The 18382-nt window shown below is 43.8% G+C and overlaps 1 protein-coding gene across 1 annotated transcript; it reads right to left on the bottom strand.

The window, feature by feature from the left end:
• Positions 1–7858: 7858 nt before the first annotated feature.
• Positions 7859–18342, bottom strand: LOC146178463 (EARP-interacting protein homolog). The gene is made up of 9 exons (XM_084578290.1): positions 18015–18342; positions 17861–17944; positions 17145–17280; positions 16426–16585; positions 15797–15893; positions 14067–14203; positions 9670–9837; positions 8320–8478; positions 7859–8089 (listed from the first exon to the last, which is right to left on the bottom strand). Exons 1-9 carry the CDS (start codon positions 18054–18056, stop codon positions 7921–7923), a joined length of 1152 nt encoding a protein of 383 aa, XP_084434416.1. The 5' UTR covers positions 18057–18342; the 3' UTR covers positions 7859–7920.
• Between the last annotated feature and the right edge of the window lie 40 nt (positions 18343–18382).

Here is an 18382-nt window from a genome sequence, read left to right as displayed (position 1 = left end):
AGTCTAAAATAACACTTTAATTGGATAAAAGTTTGATTACAGCACATAACATACACATAAGGTTTACATCCAGCTTTGAAGTCATGGTTTTGCATTTCACCAATGATTTTAAACTATGCAACACACAAAGTAAATGCTTATGAATGGCAAATAACTAAAAAAATAAAAAGATTTAGCTAAGTGACAACATACTAGTATAGACGCACACCAGATTACTGAACGTGCGCTGTGCACACGCAGTGGCCCCGTCCAGACTACTGCATTTATACAGCCTGCATCAGGTAATTGAGTACAGGTCTATGCTAGTATGTGCCATCTATGGTAAATCTAATAACAGCAACATTCTTTCAGAATATCACAACCATCAGGTCGAGCTGAGCCTGCTCTACCCTGTAAAGAACCTAAAATATATACAGTTCTCTTAACAGCGGGTCACATCAACAAAGAGAAAGATAAACAAGATGAAATACGGAATAGAAAACTTTTCTTCCCTCATGTTCTTTGAGAGTAAACAGATAATGATGCAATATTAGAAATAATGCTGACAATCCAAGAGCAGCCATGATGGGACCAGCAAGGGTGCTGCTTTGCAGTTCAGAATTGCCAGCCATGTGGATGGATTGTTATCGACTTTCTTGGATTGTTCAACTGTACTTTAGTTTTAACACACAGAAACCCAAGCTTCCTCAATCCAGTGGAATAAACAGTTTGTTAACATGCACTGCATACCAAGAAACAAATTTTGACCACCTGCCGAAATGTTTTCAGACCAGCATTTCCTCTTTTTCTTTTTCTGTGGAGGATGATTGTTCCTGTACAGTCTTCGTACTTAGTGGAATGTTTATGTGGGCTTGTTTGGTCATGCGTCACCTTAGTAAAGCATCTATATAGTTGGACAAGCTGGTAAAGGTTTATGTTGGAAAAAGAGCACATAAAAAACAAGGAACAAGAAGACAAGAAGAAGAAGGGAGAAGAGAGGACAAGAAGGTGGTCACAGCACAAGTAAGGATTAATTCATAAAGCCTTAGTTGTGAGTCAGTGCTTGTCCTGTAGCCTCCTTTGATCTCGTCCCTCATTTTTTGTATGCTCTTTCTCCGATACACATTGCCTGTATTATTGCTTATGCTTCCACTGAACAACATAAATTTTCTGGATCGATCAATGTTGTATACCGAGACCAAATACGTTCTGCATATTTTTCTGTAACATGACTGATAACATCCACATGAACAATTATGAAGCATACGCTCACTAACACCTTGCACTGACCAGAGAAATTTCAATATTCTAGCCTACATTTTCTAAACTCAACTTCATGCCTAATTATACAACCTTGTGTTTGGTACATTATGACTTGAGCATGCTGTCATTAGCTCACAGCTACTACTGCTATCTGCATTGAATGAAGTCAAGCTGTGCCTTGACATTATAAATATGTGTCTTGGACTTAACTGGCCAACATCGATTTAGGATTCAAGGATTAATACAGTAAGCACTTTTTTGCAATTCTGATATTCTTAAGGTTGAGGTACAGTGTACTCAGTATTGCAAGCTTAGGAAGCATATATCCACTGCCTTGCACCCGAATGGCAGGCTTCATACTGTCTGCTCAGATAACCTGAACTGGAACCAAATTACACAAAAGTCAGATTTCAAAACCAGTCAAAAACCAATCCGTTAGTCTCACCTCCAGATGGTCAGCCCCGATCGGTAGACATATCGCAGCACGGCTAAGGGTCAGTTTGTTACCAGTTTTGCAATTTGACTGTTGTGATTCGAGCCCTGGCTTCAGAGCATTGAGCTTTTTTTTGGATGGCTGAGGCACAAAGTGACAAGTCATGGATTACCTCGCAGATGACATCAAGTGCTATAATGGAGAAACACGCCAACTTTCCTTGCAAGGTTAGCACTGCCTGCAACTAGCATTTTACTTCTACTATCTACGGACAGTCATACTTTCACTGCATACCTCAAGGCCAATATTCTGAGTTTGCATAGTTTTCGCTGTTTTCACCCTCATCTGATTGATGCAAAAACCTGAACCAGAAGTGGTGACAACCGAACTGACATTTGGGTCTGGTGTTTCTACCAATCGGGGGACTTGAAGCTAAGGCAAAAACAATTGTGTAAATGACACAAACTCGGCCCCAGGCTTTTGCATAAGTTCGTTCTCTCTCTCTCTCTTTTTTTTTTTTTTTTTTTTTTTTTTTGCCACATTATGTTCGCTCAAATAAACTCTTACATTCATATCCTAGTGAAAAAAGGCATTTAACAGTGAGAGAATGCTGAAAAATTATGCGAATCCACTAATTAGAACTAGCGCGACTGTTGCACTTTTATAACAGAGAATATTGCACTTTGAAAGACGACGCGATGAGATCACTGGGTTTTGGCGTTGACTGGAATAAGGGCACGAGCAGTATCGCGTTGATGGCGACTTGCAAAGCCCGTGCCGGAAAGGACGATTATGGTGTTGCAAGCTTAACGACTTCGGCGACGGCAGCGATGTCTTCTGGTCCAGTCCTGCAGCAACCGCCCACCCACTCAGCACCGAGACGAATCCAGTCGGCGACGTACGCGGAAAGTGGCCGGCCATTTTTGTCGGGAAGCCAGCCGGACGGAGTGTAGACCTCGCCGCTGTTCGGGTAAGCGACAAACGCCACCTGGATCGACCCCATGGACCGCAGTGCGACCTCCACCGACTGCGGAGGGCAGCAGTTGACGCCCACTGCGAAAACCTGCCCGGAGGCGTCGGTGCCGAGACAATCGCGCACAGCTTCGGCCAGTGGCTCTCCTCTGGCAGTGCAGTGCGGCGCGTCGCGCGAAGTGCTGAAGCTGAGCCAAGCTCGGGTGCCCGGGAACTCTCGCAGAAGCCGCACCAACGCCGCAGCCTCGCGAGCTGCCGGTATCGTTTCGAAGGCGAGAATGTCGCACCCTGCAGAGACCAGGCAGCGAATCCGGGGCCTGTGCCACTCGACGAGCTCCTCAACACTCTTGCTCTCGCCGTACGCACCGGTGTACTCAGACAGATCAGCCTGCGCCGCGCCGTACGGCCCCACAGATCCGGCCACGAGCACGCTAGGTCGCTTGCAGTGATCGCGCGCGGCGAAGGCAGCCTGACAGCTGCGCACAATCAGGCCCTCGGCCTCGGAAGCGCTGATGCCCAAGTGCGCTTGAAGGTTGTCTACGTTGGCCTGGTAGCTGCACGTCGTGACGACGTCGGCGGCACTGTTTATGTAGCTCTTGTGCACGTCCTCTATCGCGGAGATGTCGCTAACGAGCACTCTGGCACTCCATAACGGGTCTCCCTGCTTCACCAGGCCCCGGTCGCTTAATTGCGACCCCATGCTTCCGTCTAGGACACGCACTTGTCCCGCTACAGGCCCAGACATGGAGGAAGATGATTGTGAGACCGCCGCCATTCTTGTAACCCACGTGTTGCAACGGTTGTTACCCGCGGTCATGGAGGGCCCGCGATCATCCCGCGGTTTGAACCGCACGGATACGGATCGCACTTGGATAGGCTTTAGTGATGGTGATGATGATATGGCCCAAACCCTTTTCAACGGGTGTTCACAGTGGTCGCAGGCGAGGAGGTTATAGTTCTATATATAAATAACCTCCTCGGTCGCCGGTACTGGTCCGCAACTGAACTCGAGTTGACGGCCATCGACGAGGCCCTTCAACATTGCACCAAAGGAACAGATCGTTTCATTCACATCTACACCGACAGTCAAGAGGCTATAAAAACTGAAAACCCGTTCTTACAAGACCTCAGTGCAACACCACATTAAACAGCGCTGCCGCTACCTGTGAGAGACCTCGCAAGCATAGAGTTAATACACAAACTCGCAAGTCTCGGTATGGATTCATTGGACACCTGAGAACCGGGAACAGGACGGCTCACGAGGCCGCTGGCGCGCAGCTAGAGGAAGACCGCCGGCATAGCCCTGATGTCCCAGTCAAAAAGGACCACTGGGACCATTTGGTTTTTCAACTGGAACCAATTATGTTTTCAAACACTTAACTCATTGCAGCCAATGGGTGAGACCAATTGCGCACAATTGGTCCCAATGGGTCACGCCAACTACATGCAATGGGTCCAGTAGGATATGCCAATGGGCCACACCCATTGCATACAATGGGTCCAATTGGACATACCAATTGGGGCAAAAGGAAGACTGTGACGATTTGCATATTTACTGGCATGTGGAGACTGATAATTACATGCTTGATGGAAATGAAGGAGTACAGGTAAGGCAGCATACATCTCTCCCGAGTGCGGAACAGTGGGAGAGGCGGCTCCCCAGAGGCGATTTCGGGGTTGCCAACAAGGTCTAATCCAGCACGGCCAGCGAGCAGCGAAGCTCAGCGGCGCCCTGGAATAGGGGCATCGACACTGTGGAAGAAGGAAGATGAACCTCTTCTTCCTCGTATGCTACTTGCACAACGCCTTTCTAGAGAAATTAACGTCTTTCCTATCCTATCCTATCTCACACAAGAACAATAATATAGTTACACAGTAACATATATGACACGAGATCACTATACACACACCCAGCAAGCACACTTCTGCTCTTGCTTACATACACCACTCATCCTACTCTCATGCTGGGACCAGTGACTCTTGCCATTCGAGTGCAGTTATTTTATTTTGTATGCAGCAATAGTGCAGATCATGAATTTAGTTTAGTTCGTTTAGTTTAACAGGTTAAGCTGCTGAGAGTTGTTATTATGAACATAATATTGTGTTTGCTTTCTTCGTGATATATGCAAAGTTTTCATGGAAGCACTCAGTGCAGTTGGACAGACCAATTGGACTCAATTGGAAAGGCCCATTGGATGCAATTGGTTTGATCAATTGGGCTATGCAGCTGCCAAAGATTCGTCAAACTGGGTTTTCATTTGGAAAATGAACTTAATAGTACTATAGTTATGTACAAATGGCACTCTATAGAGTTTGCACAAGTAGCAGATCCAATTGGTCTATCCAACTGGAACCAATTGGAATTCTAGAATTCCAAATGGAACTAACTGAACTATCCATTTGGAATGTGACTTCCAAATAGACTTTCCAATGGGTTCCAGATGGAATGAGAATTCCAGTTGGATTGCCGAATTGGAAAGAAAATTCCAAGAGGAACCCACTGAGTTCAATTGGTACCCATTAAGATTCCAAAGGTTCCAATGATTTTTTTTACTGGGTGGGCCCGTCCAACTTAGACCACCCTTACTGTTCTCCCATCTCCCTCATCATACCGGACTCTATCATCACACGGCTTAAACATGAGCGGAGGGGTTTCTTGCGGAACCTTGTCACCGATATTACTCCTCCGATCCCTTCCGACCTCTCTCGCCCTGCTCAAGTTCTAACTCACAAGGTACACACCAGCGTACACACCAGACATCCTGAGTCAATGGCGCCGAACCAAGATCAGCTGCCCCAACTGCCCTGCTGACTCCATTGACCTGCAGCACTTGATCTGGACCTATCCTGGCATGGCTACACATCTGCTTACCACATTCAGACTTACGAAGACTAGACAGCTCCCAATACCAACACCAAGCGCAAGCTTAGTGCCCTGCTAGACTTCATGTCGAAGTCTGTTGCCCTCAACCGGACCTAACCCACCCCCTTCCCCTTTAGGCTTCAGGTCATCCTCATGAATAAAGGTTTATGAATGAATGAATGTACTGCAATGAAATGAGCATCAAAACTGGCTGATGACCGTTTTCCATCAGTCACTTTGTTACAGAGCTTCTCTATTGTAAATCACTTGCAACTGGGAAACTTGCAGCAGAAGCTCGACCGCCAGCCCTTGCAAGAAGTTTTGTGCCATCACAGTAGACTGGCACAGATTAGAAACCAGTAGCTACCCACACATACACACAGTACTCAAGATTTTTCCTACACAATATGTAGACAAATGTCCATGGTCTCACGGTGAACCAACAACAGAGCATGTCATGTAGACCTGCCCTAAGGCAGACTTAGATTTCAGTATAGACAACTCGAGTGTGAGGCACTGAGAACAGTAGTTGCTGGCCAGCGAAAATGAGGAAGTGCAACGGGTTTTTGTATAGTGAGCTACAGTGGTTAAGAGTGGCATCCTGAAGAAAGGATAGACCTCAGCGCTCAGAGACCAGTAAGAATCAAACACGTCAAATAATTTGAAGTTTTTTTTTTTTTCATCCATCTATACCCTCTAAGGTGTTGTGAACTTTTTGAGGGAGGCAGAAATGGATTAAAAGCTAGAGTTTTGCTAGCTATGTAAGATGGCTTGTAGCTGTTCAAGCTGACCTTGTGCTGTGAGATTGTCTCCTGCAGCATGACCTCCTTAGAAACCTCTTTAAAAAACCTCTCAGTGCAGAAACTGATTTGTTTGTTGGACTTGTCTTGTGCTGAGAGACGCTGGGTGGTGCCTATACCTGAACATTATATAGCAGGTACGCGACGAGACTTTTGACAAAAGGAGGATGAATCTTTGTTGAGGTCACACTAGTCTATTTGACCACATCACAATAAACCATAGGGACTTTGGACAAGGCTCCATGCTAATCCATATGGCCATATATTTGAAGGTTGTGATAAACCAAAATCTGTGTTTGATGCTGAGTAGATCTAGTCTATGTATGAAGACACTGACACCTCATGAAATGTTAAACCAGAGTGTATTATCATTGTAGAGAGAACACATACATTGGAGATGTATAATATAGTAATAGTTCTTTCTACATATCCATGTAAGTACTACAGTAGTGCTGTTAAGAACAGTGTATCATGATTAAAAAAACAAAAAAAGACGTGCATGCAATGGTAGCATGCTAGATGCAAACATGTCAGCATACTCATACTTTGGCGCACAATATGCTAAATACAGTAGTAAGATGTGTTAACATTTTCTTTGGATTTGAATGCTGAAATGTATATATCTATAAGCAGCATCACTACAGTTATTATTGGAAAGCTTTGACTGGAGTGCATGGCTAAGAGACTCGCCAATGCATTGGTGCATCTGCATGACTATAAAATAGCTGTTGCCAATAATTCAAAATCAAATGCTACATGCCCAGTGGCAAAAACATGATGACAAATGCAGAGGCCTTCAGTGTGGATAAGAAAACAGCGCAAAAGCAAGGACGTGACAACACAACACAGCGCCTGTGTGGTCACATCCTTGTTTTTGTGTTGTTTTTGATACTCATTCTTCGTGCACCAACTAGCCCACCAAAATGCTCTTAGAGAGGCCTTCCTTAAACACTCTAACATCCTTGGAAGGGTCCTGGTGGCATCTCTTGTGACATAAGTCAGCAAATGTACCATTTGGTCCAGGACACTGCTCTTAGTGCCTATTTTCAGTCATTAAAAGAAAACCTTTAAAAAAACTATCTAAAACTATCATGATGCCATTCTCTAGCAGGGGGTTAGCATGACGTCTGATTAATGTGTACTGCCGGGAAAGTAAAATGGGATTTAAAGTGTCAACACGTGGAAGGATGATAATCTTCGATAAAGTAAATTTTTTCCTGCCTAGTGGGCTAGGCGAGTTTCAGGTGAAGCTTTCGTTGTCAGAGAGCATTTGTAGGCATACTATTGGTGTCATGACATCAATTGAAAAACTAGAAGAATGCACCAGTCTACCGAGTCATGAGCAGTGAATCCACCACATTCTGTAATGTGAAGTGGCATAAAGACAACAAGCATATTTTTTTTTCACAGAGTATGGCTTCTTTGAATTTGCTATCCAGCAGTCTCTCCTCTGAGACACAGAATTGAATGTCCAGTATAGCTGTAGACTTTCCTTCCAAGATATCTAATTGTATGCTATACTTTTACTGCACCATAATAACTGAAAAAGAGCAACCAAATCAAATTTATTTTGAGCACTGAAACGAAAAAGAAAGGAATGTCGGACGCTGTCAGAGGAGTATGCGGTATTTCTCGGTGCGAGGAACTCTATTCAAAACCAGCCGTCCATCGTAGCTGAGTGACGCAAAGAGCCACGGGTCCGCCGTCGACCAGTGTACTGCGTAAACGCTGTCCTCGTGTTCTTCATAGGTGGCTATCACACCATCTTTCTCACATTTCCTGGAAAAATTAAACAAAAAGCTTGCTAAGGCTCTAACATGCAAAATAATTGTATAATCTTCTCTTCTAATGCTCTGCGGCATAGAAGAGGTCACAGGAAAATAGAAGGATGGAAAATCGCTGACACTGTATTGAGATGTAACTATTTGACATCAGAGGTAATAGGGTTAATGAGCATATCACTTGCTCGTGAAAAATTGCAAACACAATAACAACAAAAGAGTTCTCACTTTTCCTTGTGTTCATCACCGCCTTCTTCGTCATCGTCCACAAGGTGGCCGAAAGGTTCGGACGAAACGGAGGCGACACGGGAGAGTATCACGCGAGAGTCGCTGCTCGACGTAAGGACGAGCTGGTCATGAAAGTGGTTATACCGCACACTCCAGACCCTGAAAAGAGACGTGCGTGAGCACAGGCATTGCCAGCAATTGGGCTTGTATTCTCAATTTGTTCCCACAGCCTGCTCTTCCTATTCCCCATGCTGCATGCATCCTCTGCAAAGCACCAGAAAATGAGATTTCAAACTTGCCATTAAAATGTAACAATTAAAAGAATGCAGCACCCAAGTGTGACTGCTGCTCCTAACGAAAGTTCTAACTGGTCAAACTGGTTCAGGGAACCCAGTTGGTTGCCATTTCATTCCCAGTTCAGTTCCAGTTGGAGTCAACAGGTAACCAACTGGAACCAAGTGGAAATTGTGCCTTAACCAGTTTTACTTGTTATGAATTTTTCATGTGTGCACTGCACGTGCTCTCCTTATTCCCTATTCCGTATGCAAAAATGCATGCCCAGTTTAGTTTTAGTTAGCAGCCATCTTATCCCACCAATGCATAAACAATGTAAGGTGATGTTTAAAAGACTCGTTGGCCCCTGCTGTTGTCTGCTGCTTTCTCTAGCAGACACGCCAAACGAGTGCAGGTGCGTGTTTTGCATGTGGTGGCATACACTGTGAGCCAGCATGTCTGCAGCTGCGTATAAACAAGCACACCGGCAGCAATGCTGCAGTGAGCTAATGGCATTGGCATGCTCTTCAAGGTCGCTGGTTTTGGGGTCACCAAACTGCGTGTGCACTGCTCCTTCACGCAGCTTTCCAAAACAATGTGGCAAAGTGATGCGCAGTCAAATTTTGAACAGCCATTAAAACGCGTGCAAAAATGAGGGAGTGCACCGAGCTGGCTGATGAGCTGTGGTGGGATCGACCAAGCTGAAAAGTGCAAAGGACCTTGAAAATAATACAGCTTGTTTTGCTTAAACCGACAAGTAGAAACGATTTATTTCTTGCTTCCCACAATGCTCCGGTTGATAGGAAGTTCCAGGGGCCCATGTAGCCATTTCAAGCCAACAATCGTCATTATCAGCCCACTTATGTTCACCTCAGAATAGGGGCCTTTCCTTGCTGACCTCCAATCAACCCTGTCCTGTGCCTCTTGAAGCTACCCTATCCCCGCACGGTTCCTAACCTTGCCTGACTCTCTGCAAAAGACAAGCCCCAGCCATTCAGATGTTTAGAAGTTTTTACAAACTCTGCTTTGTCAAGGTGAAAAGTAAATGAAAAGCTTAACCATTGTTGAGTTGCTTACCAGTGAGAGTGGTCACTGAGAGTGACTGCTGGTGCCGACGGGTTCCGTACGTCCCAAAACTTGGCTAGGCAGTCATCGCCACAGCTAGCCAGGAAGTACTGCCGATTGGGATTGAAGTCCAACTCCCGAACAAGCTGTCCGTGGGCCCCTTCAATTTGCCATGCCTGCCTGCGTGTTTGTTGCCAAGGCGGCACTGTTTGCCTTACTAGTCTTCAACCATCACAGCTCAATTTAAAAGAAATTGCAGTGGGGACAATAAAATATGCACAGCTTAGGCATTTGGGCTTACATACTTCTTTGTCACCTTCTGCATCCTTTGTGCGGTTTTTTAAGAATGAATCCAAACCAATTGTCCACTGCAACTCAAGCATGTTGTCAAACTGAGTGTTGTTTAACAATAAGCACCTGAAGGGCCATTTTTTGGTTTGTGCCATAGCAGTCATCTTGATGTGCCAAGCAGCCAACAGATGCAGTATGTGGCAAATCATACACTATGTTACACAGGTTCCTACTGTATCAAAACAAAGATGATGAGTCCAGCAACAATGCTTGTAAATTTGTGCGTATGAGTAAGATGCATGACTTCGTTTCTCTGATTTTTTTTTTTTATTATGACTAGAAATATAACCACGCGATAACATATACTGCCCACCTACATGTGTGATTCGTCCAGAACATAGAGTACGTCTTAAAGTTACATGATGAGGTGGGAAAAATAAAGTTTTCTGCATTCAGACTGTACGTGAGCCAAATGAGCTCAGTGTGAACAGCATGTGTGCTCTGAGCTACGCCATGAGAGGGATCACTCGGTAAAGCTGGGTCACCTTCTTTGGGTGCTTGACCACGAACTACTGGTATGACACCCCAATTTTCAGATTCTGTTCCCATCATAAGCTAGAAATGAAATTGGGAAACAAACAAAGGCAGACATTGTATTTTGTAGATGGGGCAGGAAGAGTTTTAAAGCGATTAATTACAAAGATCATCATTAAATCCATGGTCAAAAAGCGACTGAGCGCTGACTGAAAAGTGCCATGACATTATGGTGAAAATGAAAATAACTTGCCTCATATTGCACAGACTGAGCACTGCAATGCTCTAAAAATATGAGTTTATAATTTTAATGATATAATTTTAACTACATAGTTTTAACAAGCTGAAGTCCCGTCTTGTGGCGAAACATTGCCATCGTCAGTCTTTGCAATGCCAATGATGTGAATTCGGCTTTTTTAACTAGATGGCTTTACAGTGTTCTAAATTTACTTGATGAAGCGTTAGCCACGGTCGACCAAAACTTTCACTAACAAGGCTTATGTCCCGGTTGCACACAGCCTTGAGTATGGAAACTGAAATGAACACAATTCAGTAGAACCCCGCTATAGTACACTCGGATATATAGTAAAAACTCTGATATAGTAAAGTGAAACTGAAGTCCCAGAATCTTCCATAGACAACTGCACATTTTTTCCTTTATAGTAAAGGCATTTTTGGCGAAGATCAGTTATAGTAAAGTGCGCCTGGCCGCGGCGACGACTCCACGATATGACATCGCCGCTCGCGCGCTACCTATAGAATCACGAGGCAAAGATATTTTTGTTTTTGAAAAATAAAAATAACACCGAGTGTTCGTTTAAGTGGCTTTACCACTACACTTAGCAGCATCCAGGAGAAGCCTGCTTTACGGAGGCCTTGGCGCCCTGAGGGAAAGCACGTAGAGCGTAGGAAAAAAAAAAGTAAAGCTGTCTACAAACATGGAAAGGAGGCGGTGCGGTCCGTTCAGAAAGTAAATGAGAGTAAAAGTGCAGCAAAAACTAGGGAACGGGAAGGGGAAGAAATGGGCTAACATTCACTGCACAGTGCAGCACGAATCATCAGGCAGTGGAGGCAAAAAGTGAAGGTGCAGCAGTCTTACAGCACTTGACTGCCACGTGCATTTATCATTTATTGCCTTTAAAAGACAGAAACAGCAAAAAGTGACACCATGTTGATGCAAGACTATGGTTTTCACATGAAATCGAACTTGGTTGCATTCATAGCCACATTGTCCTCATGCTTAAGAGGCACTTCCACAAGTTGTAAAAAATTTTTATAGGACCATATCATCCCCATATGGTCCTATAAAACCTATATATATATGGCCCATATGGACCATATCATCACCAACAACTGATATAGTAAAGACCCTGATATAGTAAGTATTTTTGCTGGTCCCAGTGACTTTACTATAAAAAGGTTCTACTGTACTAAAAGCATGTGACAGCTGTGTGGTACGTTAGATTTTTTTTAGTTATCGGTACATTGCTTTTGCTGTGCTCGGTGACCATGGTTTCCAGCATCGAATTATATAAAAAGGGGCGCAAGCACTGGTCGAAAATTCTCAGTAAAAATTTTCTACAGCCCTTTTAATAAAACAATTGTGAAGTTGACCACTTTAGGCAGTAAGTTTTCCACTGTGCCATAAATAATAGTTGGACGCTCAAAATCTAGCATTCTGCCCTTTTAAAACACATTACAAGTCTGCAGCTTGAAAATTAGTACATAAAGATTTGCCACTAAATCTCACTGGCACAACTTAACAGCACAGCAACGAAACTGGACCAGACTATCACACAGCATCAAATTAAATAGAAGCGGCAGAAGGAACCGATGTCTGCCAGTGCCTGAGTTTCGGAGGGTGTTAAATTATTTCACCTGAACTAACCAATCAAATCAGTGAGCATAGAACCTAGACGTGCCCAGCTCTGCTGATATCACCATTTGTACACCCATCTCAGTGTATTCATATACTTGAAATTTTGTTTCAGCAGGCTCAACGCTTTTTGAAAAATGGTCAACACATGGTGTAATGAAAGCAGTACAGCGAAAGCAGTGAAAATCCATCCAACCATAGCAGTGAACAGCGTCTAGTAGGAGGAATGGACATTAAAATGCCATCTGTTTCACCAAGCTCTGGCGTCAGCAGTGCAAATGTGCAATCTATTTGGGCATTGCAAAGACGGTTCTGACAGTCACCGTTAAAGCTGCACTGCTACACTTGTGACATAATGATGGACACAACGGCACATTTCTGAAGTGATAATTGTCACTATCCTGCCACTAGTATTGCCAAGTTAGCAGTTTTTCCTCTAAACTAAGCTGATTTTTACACTTTTTAGCGAGCAAAAATCTTATATTGCGGGAGGTAGAATTTTTAGCAGTTTTAGTACTGTAGCCTTTTTTTTTTTTTTTTTTTTCTGCCGGTTTTCAGTGGTCCTACATACTTTGGTAATAATAGTACGTGTTCTTTAAGGATATTTTCATTTCTGCAAAATAAATTTACTCTGAGTGCATGCCAGGAATGAGATGCCAAGGTGGCAAATATTGGAACATGCCTAATAGGCCTAAAATTGATTCATGTGCCTTTTGTTAATGCAACTGTTGAGTCTGCCATTGCCGAGCATGCGGTCTGGGGGACTCGGACCTTCCAAATATATGTGCAGGAGTTTAGGGAAGAGGCTGGAGCACCTTAAGTAACCAATTGAGTCTCGAGAAGTTGCAAATGCAAATGAACGGTCTTTGTGTAGTTAAAGTCGTCTGTGTCCCTCATGGAATTCGTAAGCGCTACGAGAAATAATCTATACCATTCAGCTGCGATGAAGGAAGCCCTCTCTCTTCAGCCGGAACAACCGTGGGTTGTACAGCTGCACTCTGACCTGAAGTTAACAAGCACAAAAATGCTTCCAAATAAAGCCCCCTTTTCGAGCTAGCAGTGCTTCGGCTTTCCATACTGATGCTGCTCTAGAACGCAGCGATTCTAGGAATGTTCGGTCAACTAAGCATTATGAAATGTGAATAGGGAAGCTAATGTTAACAGAGATGGCACATCAATATCTTAATTATTTGACCCGGACTCCTCCTAAAAGGCAGAGTAAAGCCTGCTCAGATTACGAACTGCCCGCAAATGCAATCCAAAAGATTGATACGATAAGTAGTGTGCACTGGCAGTAGTGCCCGAATCCCGCCTAGAACAGGCGGTATCAGCGGACAATTGCCCACAGAGTGTTAGAGAAACCATGATGAAGCTAACAAAGTTATTTTGCGAGTGAAAATGTCTGCATTCAGCAGCTTGTAGTCAGAAAAGAAAGTGCTTTTGAAACATTGATTTAAACATACAGATGGCAGGCGGGATATTCTTGAGAATGGAAGTGATCATAGCCCAAAGTTTCTACTCAGAATAGAAAAAGGCGTTTCCAAATTATTTATAAAAATAGTTATATTGTTTACAGGTCGAATTAACAAACTAAAAAGTGCAAAATGTGCTTTTTGATGCAGATATAGAATCTGGCAGTTTTTAGCAGGTTTTCTACTTTTGAGTTGGCAACACTGATTGCCACTGCACTGAAAGCCAGGCGACTCACTGCATGGAACGCAAGTCGAATGCCTTGATCCCCGTGTCCACAGCTGCTGCAACGAGGGTACAGCTCTGGTGTGGGTTCCAGGCAGCGCAGGTGAGCTTGGGGTTGCCCTTGAGCTCCACAGTGATGCACCCGGTCAGCTGGAGGGGAGAATGACAGGTGCGCTGAGCTCACAGTAAGAAGAACCTGCAAGAAACAACACTGGCATCTCCTTGGCCACGTGCTTGCAATCCTTCTCCAACGTCAATCTTCAAATGTCAAACAGTACATGATTTTCTTTCTAAACAGCAATAAGGGCCTTGTTCTGTAAAAAAATCTGGTGTCAGCAATGTTGATGCGAGTGCAAAATCACGGGCATGCCACTGGCAGGCGATTACTTAGCAGCTGACACGGCCGAAAACCACACACTGCAAAATTACTTTTAAAACGAAATTAAATTGTCACAAATTACTTTCATACAAAATTGTGAAAATGTATTCAAATAACATTACCAATTACTGCTTAAGAAGTTGTTATATTATAATGGCATTATAATATAATGACAGTAATTATATTATAAAATACATTATATTATAGTTACTTAAAAAGTGAAATGCAGTAGCATATAAAATTACATTTTGGTTTTTGAGCACACAAAAAATGTAAACAGTGTAAAGGGAACAACAACCCCTTTCCAGACACCCTTACACACACACACCTTCTCCGTCCATCTTCCCTCCTACAACATGTCATTACAACGATAAGAACAACAGCAACAGAATAACGAAAAAAAAAGCATGGTCGAACACTTGTCACTTTCATCGCGCTCCAGAAAGAAATGAAGAGCGAACCCATTGAATGGCTGCCCAGAGCTGTCTCCGCGGTTTGAAGCTGGCAGGGCGGTATATTTATTGCTTCAGTAGCCCTAGGAATTGAACTAGATAGCTTCCGCGTAGTAATGTGCACGCCACGAACATTTCTGCCAACAGTCACACACCAGGAAAGCATAGGGAATATTTTTTTGATTTGATCAATGTGAAATAGATATTTAATCATGGAGATAACTGATTAGCGAGTAGAAGAAAAAATTATCACTGCCTAAGCACTGTTAAAGAAAGTTCGCTAAGCGATAGCTATTGGATGGGTAATCAGATCTGGTTTGACATTTTCGATATTACCAGCGATATTCGTTGTGAGCCTCAAGACGCGATGGCGCCACTCATCCTTCTTCCTCCATGACTGGCTCTAACGAAGTGGCTGCCAGACATCCACTTTTATTCCTATTTAGCACGCGATTTACTGATGCCATCGCATGATCAGTCAGGTGGTTAATGATGTCACTGTATGAGAATTGTCAAGGTCGTTGACCAATGTTCAAAGTCAAAGGTCAAATGGTTAGTAAGTCATGTGATTGTGCACCAGTTCACAATAGCCCACTGGACAGGCAAGTCCCAGTTTGACCTTGGCTGATCTTGCAGGTCATCATGACGGAGCGAAGCATTTTCTAAGTTTGCACCTGGAGTAATAGAGCTATCATTTTAAATACAACCACATGTTGCTGGTGGCACCCAAACCTATGACGTCCGAATATGAATGTTCCCACAAGTGCTATGTCAACTTGATTTCTTTCAATATTTTTTAAAGAACGTTTTAAGAATTTACTTATTTTTTGAACTGTCAATGAGCTTGACTGATTGGTCACTGAGGCAGCGGGCAAATATGCTGACGAAAGGCACATAAGAGAAGACCTTTACCGTGGCTGATGTGCTTGATGATGCAAGGTCCCACATGAGAACGTTGTTGTTCACCAAAGAGACCAGTTTTCGGCCTTCTGTGGGCTCCCAAAGGACCCTATCCAAAGAAGCCAGAACATCAAGAGGATATCCAAAATGTTGCCTTCATCTAAACCTGGTACTTAAGTTGTGCATACAGATAAGTGTTAGCACTTATCCTTTGTCTGGCACTGCTAGTCAGGATCTACCTTAAGGCTACCGTGCACTCTTCATGTTTGTAAGTGCACATGAAGGTTGCAGCAAAATGGTGGCTCCAATGAGAGAGTGCCATATAAGTTAGGCGTCATTATAAACCAATTTCCACTTCGCAAAAAAAGTGATACAGAGGGATAACATGTCGCGCCAGTTTTACTTTTTCAGGCCAAGACGAAGCTGCGCCGCAGCATGTGGTGAGCTATAGTGCTCATTAACTGCACAAACTATGTTTTCACCAAAATATTTCAACTTGACATGTTGGCTTAAAGCAGCACAACACTACTGCCAGTCTAGAGCCAGCCTTGGCCTTGGTCACAGTTTAACTCCAGTGTAAAGACAGAGTAACATAGAGTTAAAAAATTATGAATAGAATAAAAGGTTACTGACAAGCATACCTGGGCACTTCACTGCCATACTTCTGGGTGTCGAGGTGCGTAACTTTTTCGAGCCGTGGCAATGATGCCAATCCATCGTCAGGAGGTGACAGATCGCCGACAGCAGGCACTTCGGGCAGCCTCCAAATGGCAGCTTGCATCTCGCATTTCCCAGCTTTGGCTGCACCGAGGATAAAAACATAGGCTGACGGACACTAAACAAAATAGGCAACAGAAAGGGTGCCATGACGGAAACTTGAATATCTACTAAACTGTACTAAAATTAATTGCAATCTCTGTGCAACTCAATATGATGTCCTTTCACTTGTAATGCACTTCCTGAAGCTCTGTTTCAAGAACTAGACCTCTGACTAGCAGAAAACGGGTCTATGTCAACTGCAGCACTCAAAGTAAGAGACTCTGACCTTGAAAGATAACAATGGTATCAAGTTTCGTGGAGATGTTTTCAAGAAATTTTAAGACGTAAAAACATGGTTTCTATAAAATCTGAATTCCAAATGCGGAGTTCTGCAATGTTTAGTCTAAAGTTCATGATCTACAACTGCATAATGAAGAGACAGGTGCCATGCATAAATTTGACGGCTACCTTGCTAGGAGAAAATAACAACACCAGAATTATTTATCAGCCCACCTAGCTGCACAGTTACCGTCACACATCTGTAGCATTGACAGGCGATGGCAAGAGACAGGGGCACACGGAGGAATGGACACATGCTTACTGATTTCATTATAGCAGGAGGAGAATAGGGTCCTGTCAGTAGGTGAGCAAGCCAGATGCCAAAGCTCTCCCGCACTGTGGATGTACACAGCCTTGCTCAGCGAGTTGGTCTCTTCGTTGTAGACCAGAACGTGGATCTGGACCAAGGGGACAAGCACTTCTGTGTGATCTATGTGAGGTGCAGCACTGCTGAATGCTATTTTAGTTAGTGTTAGACCTCTGAACTGTGTGCACTAATCTGAAAGAAATCAAGAATTTTTTTCCATGCAGACAGCGCAGTGGATACAGGTGAAATTGCTGTGTTCCATTCCGATTTCTGTGCTGTTGTATGCCCCACCGCACTATACAACGGTTTTCGGTATTCTGTCAAACATGGTGCAGTCACCTGCAAATGACCTGAAATATTTTCTTGAGATGATGTTGGCTGCAATCAACTTTATTCATACTCCTTAGTACTCGCAGATCAGCTAACAACGCGCTGCAAGTGGATGGTCTACAAATTGCGATTGTCAGAAATTTATTTCATCACAAAATTCAGCCAATTCAACAGGTTGCAGGGCCATTTCCAGCGAAAAATATCTCAAGTGACACATGTCGCTGTGTGCACTAAAACAAGAAAAAAAAAACAAAAACAAAAAAGCAACAAAGCTAATGAGACGTGCGTAAGACAGTGAATTCAGGCATTTTTCATAGCTGCTATAGAGAATGAAAACTAACCTGGTTGTCGCATTTGAGCGACTGAGTTCCAACCAGAAAGCAGACCGTGTCGGTCTCTGCTGCCAAAGCTGCCAGGGATCGGGACTGCAACAGAAACCAACCGGTTCAAATGTATTACACCAGTTTTCCAGCTCACCCTTGCACAGCGGCTCACCTGGAGCTCTAATCCATAAATGACAGCAGCTTCGTCTTCCATCTTTCCTCACTGCGGCAAGAAACCGTGCACCTGTCACGAGACATCGGCACCTGCCATCAAATTCTCAACGGCGATCACTACTAATTAAAGGCGCCTAGTGCGCATGCCCCATATTAGCATCATCTTTTTCGGTTTCACAACAAATAAACTAGGCTTCTAAAACTTGCTAGCGCGTTCGAAAATCTGCGAGCACGATAGTTAACCGCTCAGTAGAAAGACTAGCAGACAACACGGCCGTCCTGTAAGAATGCGCTTGCGCTATTTTGACATGCGACGTGAGAACATATGGTATCTAATTTTGACGGTCATTTTTCAATGGTTTAGCG

This window comes from Amblyomma maculatum, chromosome 9 (genome assembly GCF_055883805.1).
Source record: "Amblyomma maculatum isolate TAMU_Amacu chromosome 9, ASM5588380v1, whole genome shotgun sequence".
NCBI lineage: Eukaryota > Metazoa > Arthropoda > Arachnida > Ixodida > Ixodidae > Amblyomma > Amblyomma maculatum.
Note: the sequence above shows the minus strand (reverse complement) of the source record. Positions and strands in the feature narration are given on the sequence as shown.

What these genes read in the sequence shown, in the direction of transcription:
- LOC146178463 (XM_084578290.1), bottom strand. Translation starts at nt 18,056, where the DNA reads ATGGAAGACGAAGCTGCTGTCATTTATGGATTAGAGCTCCAG. An exon ending in TTTATGGATTAGAGCTCCAG is followed by an intron (nt 17,945 to 18,014) that starts GTGAGCCGCTGT and finishes TTTCTGTTGCAG; the next exon opens with TCCCGATCCCTGGCAGCTTT. An exon ending in GGTGATGAACACAAGGAAAA is followed by an intron (nt 8,090 to 8,319) that starts GTGAGAACTCTT and finishes TAATTTTTCCAG; the next exon opens with GAAATGTGAGAAAGATGGTG.